We start from the raw sequence: 20,300 nt of genomic DNA on the forward strand, positions 1-20,300 counted from the left end.
ATGAGGGTCTTAGGTACATGAATGTGCAGGAAATGAAGGGATGTGGACATTGAGTAGGCAGGTTTAGCTTAGTTAGGCATTTGATTACTAATTTAATTAGTTCAGCACAACATCGTGGGCCAAAGGGCCTGTTCCTGTGCTGTACTTTTTTATGTTTTATGTTCAGTGGTCCTAATTACACACAACTGTCTCAGACAAGCAGCCCAAAACATTTACATGTCTGACACTATACATCCAAAACAGACACTGTCATCCCAACTCAACCACAGCAAGAAAGCACAAGGAGGAGAGAAGAAACAATTCCTGGATGTTGTCAAAGCCTCCACCGATTCATGACCATTCCAAATGAAAAGACACATTTGGATGCTTGTTTACCTCTTTAGATCTAAATTGGCTATCCATTGATTTTGGAATAAAATAAAAGCTGTGTAAAGCTTGATCACATGGTTCAGAAGTTTTTGTTGGACTTCCACATGTCCTGAAGAAAAGAGAACAGATGGTAATCCAGCAAAAATAGTATGACCCACCCATTCATCAAACACCTTTTTATCCACTTGCCTTGTAAGCCATCCAAGAATTCAAAGAAACAGAGTGGAAGCAAGTCATCCTCAACCCTAAAAGATTGCCTAAGATGAAGGGGAGAAATGAGAAGTTGAGAAACAACTAGCTGGGTGAACAAAATCATTAACCTTGAGGTTTAAGAGAAAGACAATCGAAAATATATAATGGAATGTTAGACCTTATTTTAAGTGGGAACAAATTTTTTAAAAATGTGCAAAACATCAGACTATTATCCTCGATGTTTGTTGTGTTAAAACTATATAATTCCCAGATAACTTAATGGTTTTAGATTGACTTGAATTTATCAGAATACAGAAGTTCTCAGCTCAGCCTACAATTCTGTACTGTTATAAAGTATGAGCCATGATACATCAGATAATTCCCAATTACAAAGTTCTCAAAATTAAAAACAAATCAAACAACTGTGAGTTTTCAGATTTGCAGAGGAAAGAAACCATGTAAATTGGAGATTGGTGCTGGACCCAGGTGGTGCAAATGGTTCTCATACGGCAGGGACCTGCAAGACTTAGGGAAACAGAACACTTTGCATTGCGAAATGTTAACCGACACTCCGACAGCTCGCTTTATTAGGTTAAGAGGCACTAAGGCACTACCCGCTGTCCAAATCGTTTCCTATCTTATTTTCTAAAGTGGTCCCAACATTGCAGGCAGCAGCCACCCTGCTGGCTGCAGCGGTTCACCCACCTGTCTGGCTCTCCCTCCGATGCTTTACCTCCATCACCTGGAGACCTGCCGCCGTCAGCACCCACCACGGGGACCGGCTGCGGCTGAGCAGGCGGCCCGGCCTCGGCCGCCTTCTCATCCAGCGGGGGCGCTTGGCAAAGGATACAGCGACACGTCAGCAGCAGGGTGAGCGCCACAACGTTAGCGCACGATCTCCCCATGAAAACACCGGCCGACATCCCCCCCACCCGCCTTCACTGACGAAGGAAACTTCACTCCCCCGCCTTGAACCAGGCACCGCTGCCGCACAAACCCCTCACTTCCGGCTTCGTAGCTGTTTACCCGCACGGCATCCTAGGGGATATAGTCCGTCCGCTGCTGGAGGGGACTACAAGCCCCAGGTTGCACCGGGGCGCACAAATCCACACAGCAATGACAAGCCTGGTGCTGGAGGAGTTGCAATGATCAGCCTTTCAGTTCCCGAAACCGCAGCACGGTGGGTAGTCAATGATCCATCATTTTAATTTGATGGAGTCACAATCACAGTGTCAAAGAGCTTCTTTCCACCTGGCTAGTTAGCTACTTTGCCTGAGGTGCCACAAAAAATTGTGTAAAACATAAAAGAGTGTTTTATGATGAGCTTTCCCATGATTAAGGTGTGTCCTTACAGAGAGAAGTCATTCCCAAGTGTCCACTTAAAATTTCTCGGTCCTTTGGTGATAAATCATTGTCAAGCTTTATTGATGGATGTGTTGTGATTCCAATAGGTTGGCAGTTCAATACAGTGTTTAACTCCTTCTCAAGAAAAGTATTTTATATTGCAGACCAATGAGGTTCTCACATGAGATTTCCCACAACCAATACATCATTTAACTCACCAGAATTACAGACCATCACTGGGTTATGAACAGTTTCCATTTTTACAGATGTGCTTAAGTTGATTTTGCCCATGAGTCAAATGGACAGAGGAAAGAAACAGCGCCTCTACAGTACTGTAATGAATGGTATTGATAACTCAGGAGGTCAGGTAGCATCTGTGGAGGGAAATGGACAGTCGACATTTCAAGCTGAGCAAACAGAGGCAGCGCCCCAAGTCATGAAGTATGAAATACAAGAGCATGCAATAAGCCAGAAATGGGGGAAAAGCAGAGATATTAGAAGCTGAAAGGTGATTACAGAAACAGTGTACCATGGAGGAACTTGAAAAACAGTTGAGACTTTCTAAATTGATGCATTGCTGCTTGGCAGGCATGCTCTTAGCAAATTGGCAACCATACTTTCTATTTTAAAACAATGACTACATTTCAAAAGTACTTCATTGCCTCTAATGTGCCTACCTTGTGCTCTCCATAAATGTGAGTTCATCCAAAACTTTGGTGCATGGACCCTAACTTGCTCCATCCTGTTCACACAAAACCCCTGTGCTCACTGACACACACAACAAATTATACCGTGTGGACAGCCGGCACCTAGTGAATGAACATTGGGTCTCTTATTAACTGATTATATTTATTGAAAAGTATGTCCATTACAAGAAAGTCTACATACAAGGCATGGAATTATCAATGATCCAAATATATTTGGGCCAATGATTAATTTGCCAGAAGCTGGGGAGCAAGCATTGGGCAATTACATCCTTGCTTTGGATTATGAGAATCCTGCTGTAGCAGCCTTGGGTAAGAAAACTGCAGACCCAGGCATAAAATCAGAAGTTCATGGTAATATTATGGGAACTGATATTTGGAGCAACACTGCTCAGAAAAAAACAAATAAAGTTAGGAACATTTCATCCTCTGTTCTTTTTGGGGGATTCATCTGTTTTTTCTCATTAGTCTATTGGAATTTACAGGTGTGTCCACATTACTGGATGTTTAGTTTCTTTAAATGTTAATTTTTGTAGTGCATATGAATGAGTGTTTCACATGATTTTACCTTAATACACTGCTGTACCAAATATTGCTCTTTGGTTTGAGAATGGCTGCCTTCGGTAACTGATGTTCAGTTGTTAGCTCTAGTCTGAGTGATATTACTTGCTTCAAAACCAAGGAAAATGACAGCATCAAAGAGAGTGTGAAGCTGTTCATAAGAATAACAGCGATCCAATTGCTAAAACTAAGGGACCCAGTCCTTTGAGTAGGAGAATGTTTGGAGAGGTGGCAGGAAATGAAGATATGTGATACACCAGGAAGCTCAAGAAGTATGAGCACACTCATTACTTTATATGGATCATGTGGATTCTGATATCCAAGCAAGGACCCACCAAATTGATAATGATGATGTGGTCTTCTTCAAGGCTGAGTCACATGGATGCTGCGAGTGAATTCACTTGACTGCTGAAGGTGAGCAGGTGGTGAGTGATGTGGATGGAAAACTTGAGAAGCTTGGCCATGGGAGACCCCTACCTTAGAAAGCCCATTAAAGGTGGCTTGAGGTTATGGTCACTTTTGGATTAGGTGCATTGTACAGAGGTGCAAGTCCTTGAAGAAGCTACTGGTTGTTAGAGTATGTAATCTCCAGACACCTCAGTATCAGGGATGTGAGTATATGAAACATATATGCTGAAATCAAAATACATCCAGTGGAGGCAGAGGTTGAAGAGGTGAAAATAGGAATACTCAATGATATATTTATTGCATATCTGAAGAAAGTGATTAAAATGATAACATGGGCCTCCAGTTTAATTAAGGAAGCAATTATAAATATACATCCACATGCATGACAAGTCATTCTGTGATCGGACAAGATGTGTATTTGGATTATTTCCACCACCTTTCCCTGAGGCAGACCAAGACAGTTTTGTACATCTACTAGGAAGACTCCCTCTGAGTCGTGGGATGTAGATTATTGGGCCCTGGGGATCTGTCACTAAGCCCCATTAATATTCCTTCCACTATTTCTTTATTAATACTAATTTCCTTCACTTTCTCTCTCTCTCGCTCTCTGGAAGCTTGGTTTCCAAACATATCTGGGAGGTATCTGTGTCCTCCTTTACAAAGACAGTTCTGCCATTTCTTTGTTTTGAATTATTTGTCCCAGTTTTTGACTGTTGGGGACTTACATATGCCTTCACATATTTATGGAAGTTTTTACAGTCAGTTTTTATGTTCCCTGCAAATTCACTCTCATCTTCTATCTTCTCCCTTTTAATCAATCTTTTTTTCCCCTCTTTGCAGAATTCTAAACTGCTCCTCATCTTCAGTCCTTCTGCTTTCTTTTCCGGCAAGTTGAAGCTCCATGGATCTAATACTGTCCCCAATTTCCTTCATATCTATGGTTGAGCCTTCTTTCCCAACTTATTTTTTGTTGTAATTCATGTACACATTCTTTAAATTTGATCCAACATCTGTCCTCTCTCAACCAATTTAGTAAAGTTCCCCAATCTATCACACCTTGGTTCTTATTCAGGACCCTCGTTTCTGATTTTATTAGTTCACTCTCTATCTTAATGAAGAATTCTATCATGTTACAGTTAGTCTTCCCTTAGGGACCATGCACAACAGGTACTCACTATATCACCTAGGAAACCCAAATACTTCATCTTACAGTATAAGGAATGTTTTTATTTTTATTTATAGCATTTTTTAGAAAACGTGCTAATTTTGAACACTTTGGAAGGAGAAAACATGGAGGGACATGCAATCCAGCCAGTTTGCTAATGTGACTGGCATTTTAAATTTCCATTCATTCTCATTTTATCGTTGAAGTAAAGAAGATCATCTCAGAGCAGCAGCACACAACCTTGCGTTACTCCAGTTTCACAGTGTTCGAGGCCTGTCATATTTTAGTGCACCAATGCTGAAAAAAGGCCAAACCTTATCCTACAAGGGAGGAGAAGACTATTAGTATACACATCATTTGGCTGTTTTTCAATGTTGGAATTGGGAGTTCGGTAATTGGAATCACCACAAAACACACAAAAATACCCAAACTTATTTGTAATTTAGTAGATAGTAGTGATTTACCTGCTTGAACTTAATCTCAACATCCACAAGATGAAAGTTCTCCTTCAACTTGCCACCGCTGTACAAAATTTCCCTCCAACAATAAAGGTTTATGGTAGGATGTTGGAAAACATGGAGTAACCTCTCAGTAAAGACAGACATTGAAGGTGAAATTCGCTATCAATGTCAATACACCTGCACAATCTCTTGTTGATGATTAGTGATTGAAGCTTCAGATGAGGCTCAAAATTCATGATCTATAGGGCAGCAGCACTCCCTACCCTCCATATACTTCTGAGACCTGGACTACCTACCACAGGCACCTCAAGGCACTGTAAAGGTTCTACCAACACTGTCTACACAGAATCCCCCAAAATCACAAGAAGAATAAGCCAACCAATATCAGTGTCCTGTCCCAAGCCAACATCATTAGCATTAAGGACTGAATCACACTCAGTCAACTCCCTCAGGCCACATCACTTGTTGGCCTGCCACCAGACTCCTGGAACTGACACTTTTCCAAGCTCTGTCACAGGAAGAGATCGCCTGGCACACAGAACAGATTCAAGAATATGCTCAAAGTCTCCTTGAAAAACTGGAACATCCCCTTGGACTCTTGGGAAGCCCTGGCTCAGAGAGGAGGAGAATTGGGAATGGTATTGAGAACCTCAGAAGTCCCCACACACCAGGAGCACAGAGAAAAGACGGAGCACACCCCCTCACAAACTATACAATTTTCAGACGCCTCCAGCTCAATCTATGGAAGGGTCTGCAGTCCCCACATGAGGCTCATCAGTTACCTCAGAACTGCAAGTCATCCTTGATTCCCGAGGGACTGCCTAAGAAGAGGGATTACTGATATCCTTTTACTTCGTATTCACCGAGTTTAAACTCACCAGCTGTCGTGGTGAAATTTGAACGCGTTCGGTTCTCTGAATGATGTGCCCACTAATCCAATCGCAATGTTACTATATCCCTTAAATTTTCAACGCTAGTCATTCCCAATATTGCTTACATTGAAATCATGTACAGAAATATGATAAAGCAGATTTACGCTCTGAATCAGTTGCGGGAGACATGCCATGTTTTGGAGCGTGGTCGTAACCTTGGTGTTCTGACGCATGGAGTAGCGCAGGGATCCGCCCTGGATCTGGCAACATGACGTTATCGCCGAAGGCGCTTCCAGTCAATCGGGGGGGCCGGACAACCCCAGTGACAACATACTCCGCAAATTAAAATGTTGTTCAATACTCAGTGAAATGAGGCGTGAATGGACACAATCTACAAAGTCTTTGATTGAATTTACACAATTTGCTGGATTTGCAGCGTTGCACTTCGCACCGAATGAGCGAGGGCGACGCCGGGCCCTTAACCTTGAATGAGCAATTTTTGTGGAAACAAAGGCTGCAATCCCAATGAGGAGAGAAAGTGTAAAAAAACGAAGAAAGCACTTTGGCCTGTGCGTGTGTGTGTTTAATATCAGGAAAGTCACCCAGAAACAGCACACACTATTAAATAACAATTCTTCCCTTTTCAGAGTGAGAGGGCGGTGCTGATTTTCTAGCCGGAAGTTAGCAAAAAGCAAGAGATTCACCACCCCCGGCTTGGAGGCAGAGTCTTCCGTATTCATGAATGTGGAGAGCAGGTTGCCCTTTTTTGCCGCTATTTCATCGCGGAGGCTCTCCTCCCCCTCTCTCTTTTAAATATAGTCTCCATAGAATCCCCTCTCCCCCACTCCATAGCTTCTGTGGTGTTTTTTTTCTCTAACTGGGGTGGCTGGAATTTTTTCTACATTTAGTTTAGAGCATAATATGAGAATTTTACGCATCCCGAACCGCTCAGTATTTGCGTTGCTGTTTCTCTTCTCCTTGTCATCATCATTCCTCTACTTCATATATGTAGCGCCTGGATTAGGTGAGTGACACATTTAATATTGTTCGCGTGTTTTCCCGTCTGTCTGTTGGGGATCTGCTGCTTCTTTGAGGTGAGGAAGGTGGCGGGGGAGCTGCCCCGCTGTTGCACGTTCAGCTGTCAGTCCCGGGCCCAGCCGTTCCTTCCGGCTGGAGAAAGGAATATTTTAAAAAAACACAAATCAATAAAGCAAAGGAAGCAAACTGTCACACTTTCTTTCGGAATAATGAATGAATATTAAGTTTTAAAACCTTTTTTCCTCATTGCGGTTGAGCGGAAGTGCTGCATGGCTTGGCCACAGAACCAGGAGAGACGCCCAAGAAAATGCATTGTATGACATTATTATTTTCCGATGGCGATATAAAATGGGAAGAAACGTGTTTGTATCTGTTTATTAATCGTTCCCATATTTCAATCGGTGCCCACCCATATTGAGTTATGGGTTTTCGGCTATGGATTTTTATTTAAGACAACGTTGTATCTATCACCAACATTTGTAACCAAAATAATTTAATTTCCTCAAGCTTGCAACTGGCAACAGTTGAATCACATTGTTGAATTTCGTAACTTTTGAGGAGAGAGTTGACGCCTTTTACAATGTGTTGAGTGGGCGACTGTGGTAATGGAAGTGGAGTCTTTCCACATCAGTAACTAATCCACTCCCTTTCCCATTTAGCCCAGCAGAGTAATTTCCAGAAAAGTCTTTTCTTCCCTAAACTGTTACCTCTGATCATTCAGCAGCCTTCACATGTTCTCTGCGGGGTTAGAAGCTTGGCCAGTCACATGATAAATAATTGTACAGTAGCTTTTTTCTGAAAAAAGATGTATACTCCAAATTGCTCTTTCAACTTAAATGCAGCATCTCTCCAGGGATGGGGATAAGTAAAATTGAGAAAGCTTTTAAGAAAAAGCTGAATGAGAATTCTTGAATTGTTAAGGATAGTTCATACACTTGGCCCTAAATGCAGTCTGAGGATTTCTTCTTGTGGTCTGCTTTCCAGTAGGATATTGAATTTTTGGTTGTGCCACCTTGTTTTCTTGCTATCTTTTCTAAGTTTTTTTGAGGGTGTGTTTTGTAGTGAAGCTGTATCTGATACAGCTGTTGCAATCTAATCAAAGTCGGCCTCTAAAAATGTGATTGGAATCTCTTATAAGTGGATGAAAAAGACAAATAGCAAAATTGTAAGTTCTTCCTTTTTGTCAGTTATCTCAGATAATAGTGAAGATGTTAGATTTAAAGAGTTATTGAAATGTGTAACCTTGTGGCTAAAAAATGCATTGTAGCATAATTGAAAGTAGAATGAGTATTTCAAAAGATAAGATACAAGTATAGAGAATATTGGGATTGGATCAGTTGATGTTGTTTAGCAGAGGCTGCATGCCAAATGTTATGCATACTCAGTCTGTATTGCTTGCAAAAGGTGCCACCCAGAACTTCATGATAATGTCGTAGGAATCTGCCTAACTTTTCAGAAATTATATTTTAATATTTTACTATAATTGGCAGACTTCACCCAGAAATTGCCATCCACTCCCATTCCCTAGTTTCCTGTCAATGGTGGATTTGACTAAACTACAGCTCTTAAAGCACTGCCAGCACATTATACATTTTTATATTAGTCTTGTGAGCCTGGACACTTACCAGCAAAGTATTTGATGTTGGATTACAACCATTTAATCTTGTCCTTGCCTCAAGATCACACGAGAGTTCCTTCATTGTACTTGAATCACTGGCTAACTTTCCTTTTCTCCCTTATCCTGCCTTTCTTAATTTTGGGGACAACTGGGTTTAATGGATGAACTCCTTTTTGTTGATATCCATTGTTCACCAAAACTGGGATGATTACATATTAAAGCTGTTAATTAAGTATGTTCTGTCCCCCATTTAACCACTCTGGCATTATTAATTGGAGCCTCCAGGGAAATGTGCTCACCTGTAAGGTGTTTTTCATGTTCAAGATTTGCTACTGTTTCATTTATACAGTTAAGTAATATCTCTAGTTGCACACAAGTCCTGCCCAGCAAAAGACTTCTCCTGTAAAATGTATTCCGCACTGTTTTCTTTAATACCCCAAATAGTGGTGCATTTTTATTTGGGATTACAAGACTTGGAAATAAATTGTCCAGTTTTAATTATCTCCTTTGTTTTTTAAGACCTGGCATAATAGTCCAGATTTGGCTTTCCTTTGGTCTTTCTTGACTCTGATAGTTTAGACCATAAAATATAGGAGCAGAATTAGGCCATTCAGCCCATCGAGTTTGCTCCGCCATTCAATGATTGCTGATGTTTTTCAACCCCATTGTTCTGTCTTCTCCCCATAACCCTTAACCCCCTTACCAATCAAGAACCTATCAATCTCTGCCTTAAATACACCCAATGACTTGGCACAACCCACTGTGGCAATGTAGTCCACAGATTGTCCACCCACTAGCTGAAGAAATTCCTCCTCATCTCAGTTTTAAAGGGACATCCCTTTATTCCAATGCTGTGCCCTTGGATTTTAGACTCTGCTACTAATGGAAACATCCTCACCAAGTCCATGCTATCCAGTATTTTCAGTATCCAGTAGGTTTCAATGAGATCGCACTGCCCCCCCCCCCTCAAAATCCTTCTGAACTCCATTGAGTACAGGCCCAGAGCCATCAAATGCTCCTCATATGTTAAGCATTTCATTCCTGGGATCAATCTTGTGAACCTCCTCTGGACCCTCTCCAGGGCTAGCACATCTACCCTTAAGTATGGGGCCCGAAATTGCTCATAATATTCCAAATGCATCCTGACCAATGCTTTATAAAGTCTCAGCAGTACAGCCTTGCTTTTATATTCTAGTCCTCTTGAAATGAATGAAACGTTGTATTTGCCTTCGTTACTACTGACTCAACCTGCAAATTAACTTTGAGGGAATCCTGAACTAGGACTCCCAAGTCCCTTTGTACTCTGATTTCTGAATTTTCTCCCCATTTAGAAAATAATGTACACTTTTATTCTTCCCACCAAAGTGCATAACCCCACACTTCCTTATGCTGTATTCCATCTGCCACTTCTTTGCCCATTCTCCCAACCCGTCCAAGTCCTTCTGGAGATTCCCTGCCTCTGTGACACCACCTGTTCCTCCACCTATCTTGCTATCATCTACAGACTTGGCCACAATTACATCAGTTCCTTCATCCAGATCATTAATGTATAAAGTGAAAAGTTGCGGTCCCAACACTGACCCCTGCGGAACTTCACTGGTCACTGGCAGCCACACTGAAAAGGACCCCTTTATGACCACACTGACTTCTGTCAGTGAATCTTCTATTCACGCTAGTACTTTGCCTCTAACTCCATGGGCTCTTATCTTGTTTAGTAGCCTCGTGCGGCACCTCGTCAAAGGCCTTCTGAAAATCCAAGTGAACAACATCCACTGACTCTCCCTTGTCTAACCTGCTTGTTATCTCTAATTCTAACAGATTTATCAGTCAAGATCTCACCTTAATGAAACCCTGCTGATTTCATCCTATTTTATTATGTACTTGCTCTAAAACTTCAACCTTTATAATGGACTCTAAAATCTTACCGACCACTGAGGTCAGGCTAACTGGCCTATAATTTCCTGTATTTTGCCTCCTTCCCTTCTTAAACTGGTGACACATTTGCAACTTAACAGTCCTCTGGGACCCTCCCTGACTCCAGTGATTCTTGAAAGATCACTATTAATGCCTCCACAATCTCTTCAGCTACCTCTTTCAGAACTGTGTAGTCCATCTGGTCCAGGTGATATATCCACCTTCAGACCTTTCATCTTCCCCAGCACCTTCTCCTTAGTAATGGCCACTGCATTCATCTCTGCCCCCTGACTCTCTTGAATTTCTGGCATGTTACTGGTGTCTTCCTCCTGTGAAGACTGACGCAAAGCTCCTCCATCATTTCACTGTTCCTCATTAGTATTCTCTAGCATCATTTTCAAGCAGTCCAATGTCCATTCTTCTCTCTTACTCTTTATGTATGTAAAAAAAAATTTGGAATCTTATATTATTGGCTAGTTTACCTGTGTATTTCACCTTCTCCCTTATAGCTTTTTTAGTTGACCTCTGTTGGCTTTTAAAGGCTTTGCAATTCTCTGGCTTCCCACTAATCCTTGCCATATTGTATGCCTTCTCTTGCTTTTATGTTCTCCCTGACTTCCCTTGTCAGCCATGGTTGCCTTGTCCTCCCTTTAATGTGTTACTTCCTTGGGATGAAATTCTGCTGTGTCTTCCAAATTACTCCCAGAAACTCCTGCCATTGCTGCTCCACTGTCTTCCCTGCTTGGATCCCCCTCTAATCAACTCTTGCCAGTTCCTCCCTCATGCCTCTGTAGTTACCTTTTCTCAACTGTAATACAGTTACGTCAGATTTTGGCTTCTGTCTCTCAAACTGCAGGGTGAATTCTATTATATTATGGTCACTGCCTCCTAAGGGTTCCTTCACCTTAAGTCCAAAATTACCTGTTCTCTGGTGGGCTCTGACATGAGCTGCTGTAAAAGCCATCTCATAGACATTCTGCAGATTCCTTTTCTTGCTCTCCACTAACAACCTGATTTTCCCAGTGTACCCACGTATTGAAGTCCTCCATGATCACTGTAACATTGCCTTTCTCGCATGCCTTTTCTATCTCCTGGTGTATTTTGTACCCCACATCCTGACTACTATTTGGAGGTCTGCACATAATTCCCATCAGTGTCTTTTTTACCTCTTGTGGTTCCTCAACTCTATCCACAAATCTAATCTAATTGCCTTTACTATTCTGCTTGTGGTAGGAAACAATGCCCATTTGGGCATCTGTTGAAGCAAGTTCACCCCAGTGATCCATTAGAACACAGTTTGATAATTTAAGAGCACTTAGTGGTCTACTGTGTACTGCCAGTTACATATTTCATGCATTTTTTTTTGTAGAAAGCTGTGATTGAAATAATCAATTGTGAACAGAAGAATAAGGTAGTTTAGATGGTATTGTTTATGTCACTTTACCAATACGTACCTGGTCACTGAATTTTCAGTATACCATTTTGGACTAGCAGACTAATGTTTGTAAGTATTTGCCTAGTAATTGTTCATGTGAGGATCTTTGAAATATGCTAATTTGAAAGATGTGGAGGTCAGGCCATCCACAAATGATTTGCCTTCTCCCCTTCCCTCTTTCTGGTTTGATTTTCAGTTCAAGGGAAACGTGGTAGAGTGAGCTATGATGTCTTGAGTTGTTGAATAATTGAATAGATGAAAGAATTCTCTCACCGCAAACCAGAGCGATGGAAACATTTTTAAGCTAATATTCTCAACATTTTGCATTGCTAAGTTTTGATTAAAACATAAGGATTAGGGTAGAAGCTGGAAAGTATCAAACTTCAAGTATTATTTTGACGCATGGGAGGAAATTGCAATCCACATAAATTAGTTTCTTGATTTTTCCAGAGTAGTATCCATGACTTGGTGTACCATTAAAATTTCAGACTGCATGCTAAAAAATGTAACATTTTTTTCTAGTTCATTGACAAGTGAACTTTTCAGCAATTCAGTTGATTTCTCTTTATTGTAGTGGAGAAGGCTGCAAAACAACATGAGCTGTGCAGGAGAACCAAATCATTGGTATCAGCTTTGGGATTTATACATTAAACCACAAGTACAAAATGAATCCTGAAGTCAATGTCAGTTTCACAGTAATATGACAATGAATGCTGTTGGTTTCCATTTACAGTAAGGTGAAGATTTCGGCCAATATGCCAGAAGAAGTGTTTTAATTGTAGAAATGGTGTGGATGAGAACATCTGTTTCTTTTTAAATTGCTGTAAAGCAAAATTTCATTCATAATCATTACCATTGAATATTCTATTAACTTGCAATACATCTAACACAATAAAATATTTTATAACTTATTGTTAGTTATAAAAAGCATGTAATTAGATACTTGTATCATTCCTTGAAGACATCTTGTGAGCTTTGGATACTTTTGAGTGCAGAACATATATCCACTCCTCTACACCAATCATGTCATTCTTTCTCTTCTCTCCACTAGCCCTTCATGGTCAAAGATGACTTGCGTCTTCTGAAAATGCACAATAGTCACATTTGGTGCACAAAAATATAACAGGCCTGCAGATTAATTGCTCTAAAATTAAATTACATTAATCTCGACCTGCTTACTTGATTCATTTTCAGTACTTGTTATGTTTAAAATTTATGGACTACTTGGGATGCTGTTTGGAAAGCACAGCATACATTTTGTTCAATACATTTCTTAGTATCATTTTCAGAAATGTTCACAAAATGATGTCCATCTTCCCTCAATCATGGTTCTTTCAAGGGATTTAGTATTTTCCCATTTCTAAAATCATTGGTTTGGCTCTTGTTAAACTCATCTTTATCTATCTTAGAGATAACTAAGAAGAAAAAGCATAGACAATGGCTTAACTCTTCAGTAAAGACTCAAAGAATTCACACTTATTGCACATCCTCTGTTTCGGTGTTTCACTCCCAATGAATTTCAATGTTAATTTGCTATGATGCAATTTCTAGCAGCTGGCACTGTGTAGCAAGGTAACACAAACAGATTGAATGAACAGTTTATCAGTTTCCTGGTAGCTTTGCTCCAATAATGCAGCATTCTCTCAGCTCCAGTCAAAATTGGTTTTCCCTAAGTAGGGAAGTAGGGTTAAAGTCCAGACTTGCTAATATTACCAATTTTGCCAAAATGACACACTTGCTTATTTGCCTTTCTTAATGCCTCTGTAAGACTTGAATGTAATGCTGAAATATGTTTCTTTGCTGTGGTTTGACTGGAAACTCTGACTTCATTATGTACAATCCTATTTTACTGTAAAATGGGGACACTGTCTTGGGCTAGATGCAGCCTAAATTGAAGCCTTTGATAATGTGGTTCAACAATCCAGGAAGCTGACAGCTTTATTGGCTTTAGAAGTTCAAAATAATTCTCCAAACCAGTTTTTAGCATTCAAAGCTCATTTTTAAACTTGGAGTTGATTGACATATGTAGTTTTAATTTTTTTGAACTGCTTTTCTACTTTTTGCAGATTCAAATTTTAATAATTTTAAATTATGGTCTATAATTAAAACCTTTTTGCTTTTCTTTCTCAAAATATTACCTTGTAAAAATTGAGACACACGAGATTCTGCAGATGCTGGAAATCTGGAGCAACACGCACAAAATGCTGAAGGATCTTAGCAGGTCAGGTAGCATCTGTGGAGGGAAATAAATGGTCAACATTTTGGGTCAGTCCTGATGAAGGGTCTCGACCCGAAATGTCAACTGTTTATTTCCCTCCATAACTCAGCTGCCTGACCTGCTGAGTTCCTCCAGCATTTTGTGTGTGTTGCAACTTGTAAAAATTGGACATTCAAAATCATTCAATAACATTACGTAAAGTCAACAAATTGATTGCAAAGCTTCTAGTGATGCATCACAGTTGATCAATACTTATCCTGTTGTTGATCTAGATGAAAATTAGCCAAATGTTCTGCCCAGTTCTTGACAAGACCTCTTGCCCTCCTATTATGTTTGCCAGCACAAGTGAGATGATCGGCACGTCATTGCCATGCATTATACAGTGAGGAATTGGAATTATTAAGGAATTATGTACATAATTGAATGAGGAAAGTTAATATACATAATAAATAGCAGGATACATATGTCACTTGTTTGATCTTGTATTGATCGTGAACCAATCTAATCCAGTGTTTAAAATACTACTGGCTGTTCAGATGTTGCCCTTCTTTAAAGGCAGTGGATGCTGGCCAGAAATGTAAATTCCTCTGTAATTATTAGAAATTGGAAGTTTGAGATTCTCTGTTAAGGCTGAGAGTCTCGTGTATGGAGTGCAGTTAATTAAAGAAAAAATAATTCAACTAAAGCCTCTAATTTATGGCAGATTAAAAGCTGCAAGGAGTACCATAATACTTCCAGCTGATCTTGGAATTACAATTTTTTTTGGTTGATGCTACAAAACTGTGAATTTTTGTAAGATCAAAAAACATGCAGATCAGTAAGTGATTTTGAGAAATCTACATTGAACTATACTTTAATCAGTAGTTGAACTATTTTTAAATTCTCCTGGACTTAAAAAGCCTTTTTGTTTCTCCAGATAAAAATAAAGTAGTAAAGTTGGATCCTGACTTTCAGTTGCTTGTGCACAACATTCCCCCAGGGAGTGCATTTTAATAATTAAAACAAAATAAGTTAAAGCAGGAATGCAGGCTCTGGTATTTTTTTCATGTTTCAACAAGTTAAATAAAATGCACTTAATATGGTTGGATAGTTCACAGAATTGTGTGTTTTTCCTAGCATTGTTTAATCCTACTCTTGTTGAGAATATGTTGAAATTAGTTTGATGGCTGTTTTGATATGGATAAATTAATGCCATCAAAAAAGGTGTTGGGTGAAAGACGAGGATTCCATTATTTTGGGGAAACTGGATAGTAACTTCACTTTGTATAATTGGCACACTCAATTGCTGCAAGTAGCCTTGTGTATTGAACAATGACTTGGATTCAGTTGTAATAAACCCATTGTTTGACTGTTCTATGTTGCACAACCTCCTGATTTTAAACTTTCAAACTTTTCCTCATTCAGATCAAAGCATCTTTTTAAAATAGTTAATATTGCCTGTTTCTCTACCTTTCATCATATCCCCTTCCATGAGCACAATTTGCACTGAGAAGAAAATTACTCGTGAACACATCTTTAGTTAAAATTTCACTGTAATCTGTGTTGTACAGATAGCATATTCCTGCAGCAGATACCATCCCCATCAGGGAAGATAATTTATCTCAATTGTCACGTTCTTGATTAATGACATCTGTGCAAATTCTCAATTTTTGACCATTTTTCATCCTGCTTCTAGCATTTGCCCCTCCCCTGAACTTGCTGCTTTTTGCTGAAGTATTTCTGGGTACTAGCTGCCTGTAGATGTGAACTTGTAGCTTCTATCCTGGTCTAATTAGTGCTTAACAAGATACGTACCTTAAATAATTAAAAAATCTAGATGTGTAATGAATGACAAAAGGTGTGTAATGTCATTGGACCAGTGAAGGTATGCACCCCTAGTGAGATCTGCTGGAATTGATATATGCTAAGAAGAGGTCTTAAATATGGGCATTTCTGTGGTTGAATGACTTATCATTTTCACTGTCTGGTTTCACTATGAAGATTAGGCATGGAATCTGTTTGATTAGTTTCCCAATAAAGCACAGATACTTTGCAAGGTTTTTGTATAGTCATGGGAATATAAGATGTCAATTGGTCACTAGTTTGTACAGGCTGAGAGGGGAAAGATTTAAGAGACCTTAAGGGCAACTTTTTCACGCAGAGGATGGTGAGTATATGGAATGAGCTTCCGGATAGTGTTTGAGAGGGGTATAATTGTATCATTGTATCATTTGAGAAGCACATGTCCATGGAGTGGTAGGGCTTAGAGGGTATGGGCCGAATGCAGGAAATTGGGAATAGTTGGGTTGGCTATGTGGTTGGCATGGACTGGTTGGGCCAAAGGGCCTGTGTCAGTGTTGTACTGCTCATTGACTCTAGTTTCTTGTATGCAAAGCATGTCATACTTCTAATGTGTGATTTTGTTTTAAATGGTAACCTTTACAATGGGGTTAACCAAAAAGATAAGTACCTTTCATGATCTTGAAGCCCACAAAATACTTCATAGCCAATGAAATACTTTTAGCCACCATTGCAGTGAAGTACTCTATCCCTTTAAGCAAGCTAGGGAAAAATTGGTGAAGATGAAAAGCAGTATGAATGTCTATATAATAGCATGGGATCCGGGGGGAAAGAAAAGTGTCTCTGCTTTGGGTAGTGATTATTTTTTTGTGTCTGTGTTTTTCTTGAAGTTCTGGTCAAGCTCATTTGCCTGTTATCTAAGGGTAAATTTGTCATAAGCCAAAACAGAAAATGCTGGAAACAATAGATTTTCCCAGTTCTGATGAAGCAACCTGAGAAGTTGACTCTGTTTCTCTTTTCACAAATGCTACCTGACAGCTCAATATTTCCAGCATTTTCTGTTTTTTATTTACGATTTCCAACATCTTCATTGTCCTAATCCAAGGTAGTTGATTGTGCCTCAAACATAATATTTCTGCAATTTTTAAAGAAAATTTCATAGTGTATTTGAGTGGTAACCTGGTTCTATTTGATTACTAGAACTGCAAATAAATATCAAAGTTGGCATTTTAATTTCAGTTTACCATCTTTCTCCTGATTTTTATGTTATTGAAATAAATTGTGCTGAATCAGCTGCTAATCAGACTTTTATAGTAATTATTTGCTACGTAAGTGATAGAGCAAAACAAAATGCGCGACTAAACAGCTTCACAATCTGCTTGTTAGTGTCCTTGACCTAACAGAATCTGTTTAGCTTTTAGAGTCTCTGCGAAGGCCCACAAATTAGAGCAATTAGTGGAAACACATTATGGTAATTAATTATCCCTGGGGACATGGCCAGTTTGTGACTCAGTTGGCTATAAGCATAAAGGAATGTGGAAGTTCTGGTTATGCTAATGTGATTTGGGCTCAGTTCTGTAATATTGTATGTAATTTGTTTAGATTTTGAGCAAAATAAATTATGGCAATTGAATACAAGTTCTACCTCTACGTGATTTCATAAAATTTGTAGATTAATTGAGGCCAAAGTAAGTTAACATTTTGTGTCCCTTGTGTCTCAAGTTAACATTGGTATTGGTTTATTATTGTCACTTGTACCGAGGTACAGTGAAAAGTTTGTCTTACAAACCGATCGAACAGGTCAATTCATTACACAGTGCAGTTACATTGAGTTAGTACAGAGTGCATTGATGTAGTACAGGTAAAAACAATAACAGTACAGAGTAAAGTGTCACAGCTACAGAGTGCAATGCAATAAGGTTCAAGGTCACAACAAGGTAGATCGTGAGGTCATAGTCCATCTCATTGTATTAAGGGAACCATTCAATATTCTTATCACAGTGGGATAGAAGCTGTCCTTAAATCTAGTGGTGCATGCCTTCAGTCTCCTGTATCTTCTACCCGATGGAAGAGGAGAGAATGACCTGGGTGGGTGGGGTCTTTGATTATGCTCACCAAGACAGCGAGAGGTAAAGAGTCCAAGGAGGGGAGGCTGGTGTCCGTGATGCGCTGGGCTGTGTCCACAACTCTCTGCAGTTTCTTGCGGTCCTGGGCAGAGCAGTTGCCATACCAAGCTGTGATACATCCAGATAGGATGCTTTCTATGGTGCATCGATAAAAGTTGGTGAGAGTCAAAGGGGACAAACCTAATTTCTTTAGCCTCCTGAGGAAGTAGAGGCGCTGGTGAGCTTTCTTGGCCGTGGCTTCTATGTGATTTGACCAGGACAAGCTGTTGGTGATGTTCACACCCAGGAACTTGAAGCTCTCAACCCTCTCGACCTCAGCACCATTGATGTAGACAGGTGCATGTACACCGTCCCCTTTCCTGAAGTCAATGACCAGCTCTTTTGTTTTGTTGACATTGAGGGCAAGGTTGTTGTCATGACACCATTCCACTAAGCTCTCTATTTCCTTCCTGTACTCTGACTCATCACTGTTTGAGATACGACCTAAAACGGTGGTATCATCTACAAACTTGTAGATGGAGTTAGAGCAGAATCTGGCCACACAGTCATCAGTGTATAAGGATGCCATAATCTCATACTTTGTATTTGCGGAGAGAGAAGGGAGACCCTTTTTTTTAATTAATAAAATTCGAAAATGCAATTTGCTCGGAGAAGGAAGATTCATACCTTTCCAGTAATTTTTTTTAAAAAGGTCTGATCCTCTTTTCCTTCCTTAGGATTGTAATAGTAAAACCTGAGGTCTGAGGACCAGAGGAAAAGCTGCTCACTGCCTGGAGTTCCTAACTAGCACATACGTTGGTTGTGATTGCCTCCAAAAATCAGCACTTGGACAGCATTCAGACTTCAGCTGATAATTGACAATTGAAATTTGTCTGGCACAAATAGTAAGCAAAGGCTTATCTCCAACAAAAGAGAGTACAATTACCTCCATTTAAAATACAAGTGGGGAAAAAACTCACATATTGGAAATCTAAAGTAAAAACAGGAAATGGTGGAAATACTCTGCAGGGCAGGCTGCATCTCTGGGATGAGATGCAGAGCTAACATTTTAGGTTGAAGACACTTTGACATTCAAGTAGGATTATCAATGTCAAATCAACCACCATAAGTATCTTATTGGTCACCATTACCTGGATACTTGACTGAATAAGCACAAATACTGTGGCCACAAGAAGATTGGCAAGCGACTCCTGTTTTTTCCACTGTCTGTAAAGTGCCACATAGGAATATCATAGAATATGCTCTCTTGCTTGTTTTGAATGCAGGGGCAACACTTAACTCAATACGACTAATGGCATACCATTTGGTATCTGAAGCATTTACTCCCTCATCAGTAATGCAATTTCCTAGCAGTTCATGTCTGGAGGTATAGCTACAGAAACAAACTGCACAGTCCAACAAGTCAGTGCTGAGGCTTATTGATTGCTTGAGTCTCTTGGACAATTTTTCCCCCCTTCAAGGCATTGTTCTGTTTCCTGTAATATATCTTCCCCTTAAATGGATACTGGCTGTTTGCCTTTACTTGTGGTTCTGGCAAGGTGTTCCTTGTTAATACCACTTCAGTCTCTTGCACCATCTATGTAATACATTGCAGCAAATTGTCAAGACTTCTTATCAAAGAACCGAAGAAATGTACCACACAGAAGCAGGCCTTTTCAGCCAACCAAAATGCCCATCTGCGCTAATCCATTTGTCTGCATTAGATCTGTATTCCTCAACTCCTTTCCTATCCAAAGTTCCGGTCCAAATGCATTTTAAACATTGTAATAGTATCTGCCTCCAATACCTCCTCTGGCCGCTGGTTTCAAATAGTCACCTCCATCTGTGGGTGGGGGTGGAGAAACGACTCCTCAGATCTCCTTTAAATTTCTCCCCTCTCCCTTATACCTGTGCCCTCTAGTTCGAGATTCTCCTGTCCTGGGAAAAAAGGATTCTGACCATCGATCCTATCTATGCTCCTCATAATTTTATAAGCCTCCATATGGACACCCCTCAGCCTCCTATGTTCCAGTGAGAATAAACCCAGGCTATCCAATCTTTTATAACTACAGCCCTCCATTCCAGGCAACTGCCTGCTGGATCTCTTCTGCACTCTG

The 20,300-nt window shown here is 40.0% G+C and overlaps 2 protein-coding genes across 3 annotated transcripts in view; one reads left to right on the forward strand and one right to left on the reverse strand.

The window, feature by feature from the left end:
- slc9a8 (solute carrier family 9 member 8) overlaps positions 1–1,580 on the reverse strand; it is a 52,419-nt gene extending 50,839 nt beyond the window's left edge. The window contains exon 1 of the mRNA XM_052031558.1: positions 1,267–1,580. Coding sequence (XP_051887518.1) covers positions 1,267–1,484 — 218 coding nt within the window. The 5' untranslated portion in view covers positions 1,485–1,580. The remainder of the gene's footprint in view (positions 1–1,266) is intronic.
- A 4,877-nt stretch (positions 1,581–6,457) lies between these two features.
- The window catches only part of LOC127578963 (beta-1,4-galactosyltransferase 5-like), a 56,449-nt gene continuing 42,606 nt past the window's right edge, over positions 6,458–20,300 (forward strand). For both annotated transcript variants that reach the window (XM_052031559.1, XM_052031560.1), the window contains exon 1: positions 6,458–7,100. In XM_052031559.1, coding sequence (XP_051887519.1) covers positions 6,998–7,100 — 103 coding nt within the window. In that variant the 5' untranslated portion in view covers positions 6,458–6,997. The remainder of the gene's footprint in view (positions 7,101–20,300) is intronic.

Source organism: Pristis pectinata, chromosome 16 (assembly GCF_009764475.1).
Source record: "Pristis pectinata isolate sPriPec2 chromosome 16, sPriPec2.1.pri, whole genome shotgun sequence".
NCBI classification, from domain to species: domain Eukaryota; kingdom Metazoa; phylum Chordata; class Chondrichthyes; order Rhinopristiformes; family Pristidae; genus Pristis; species Pristis pectinata.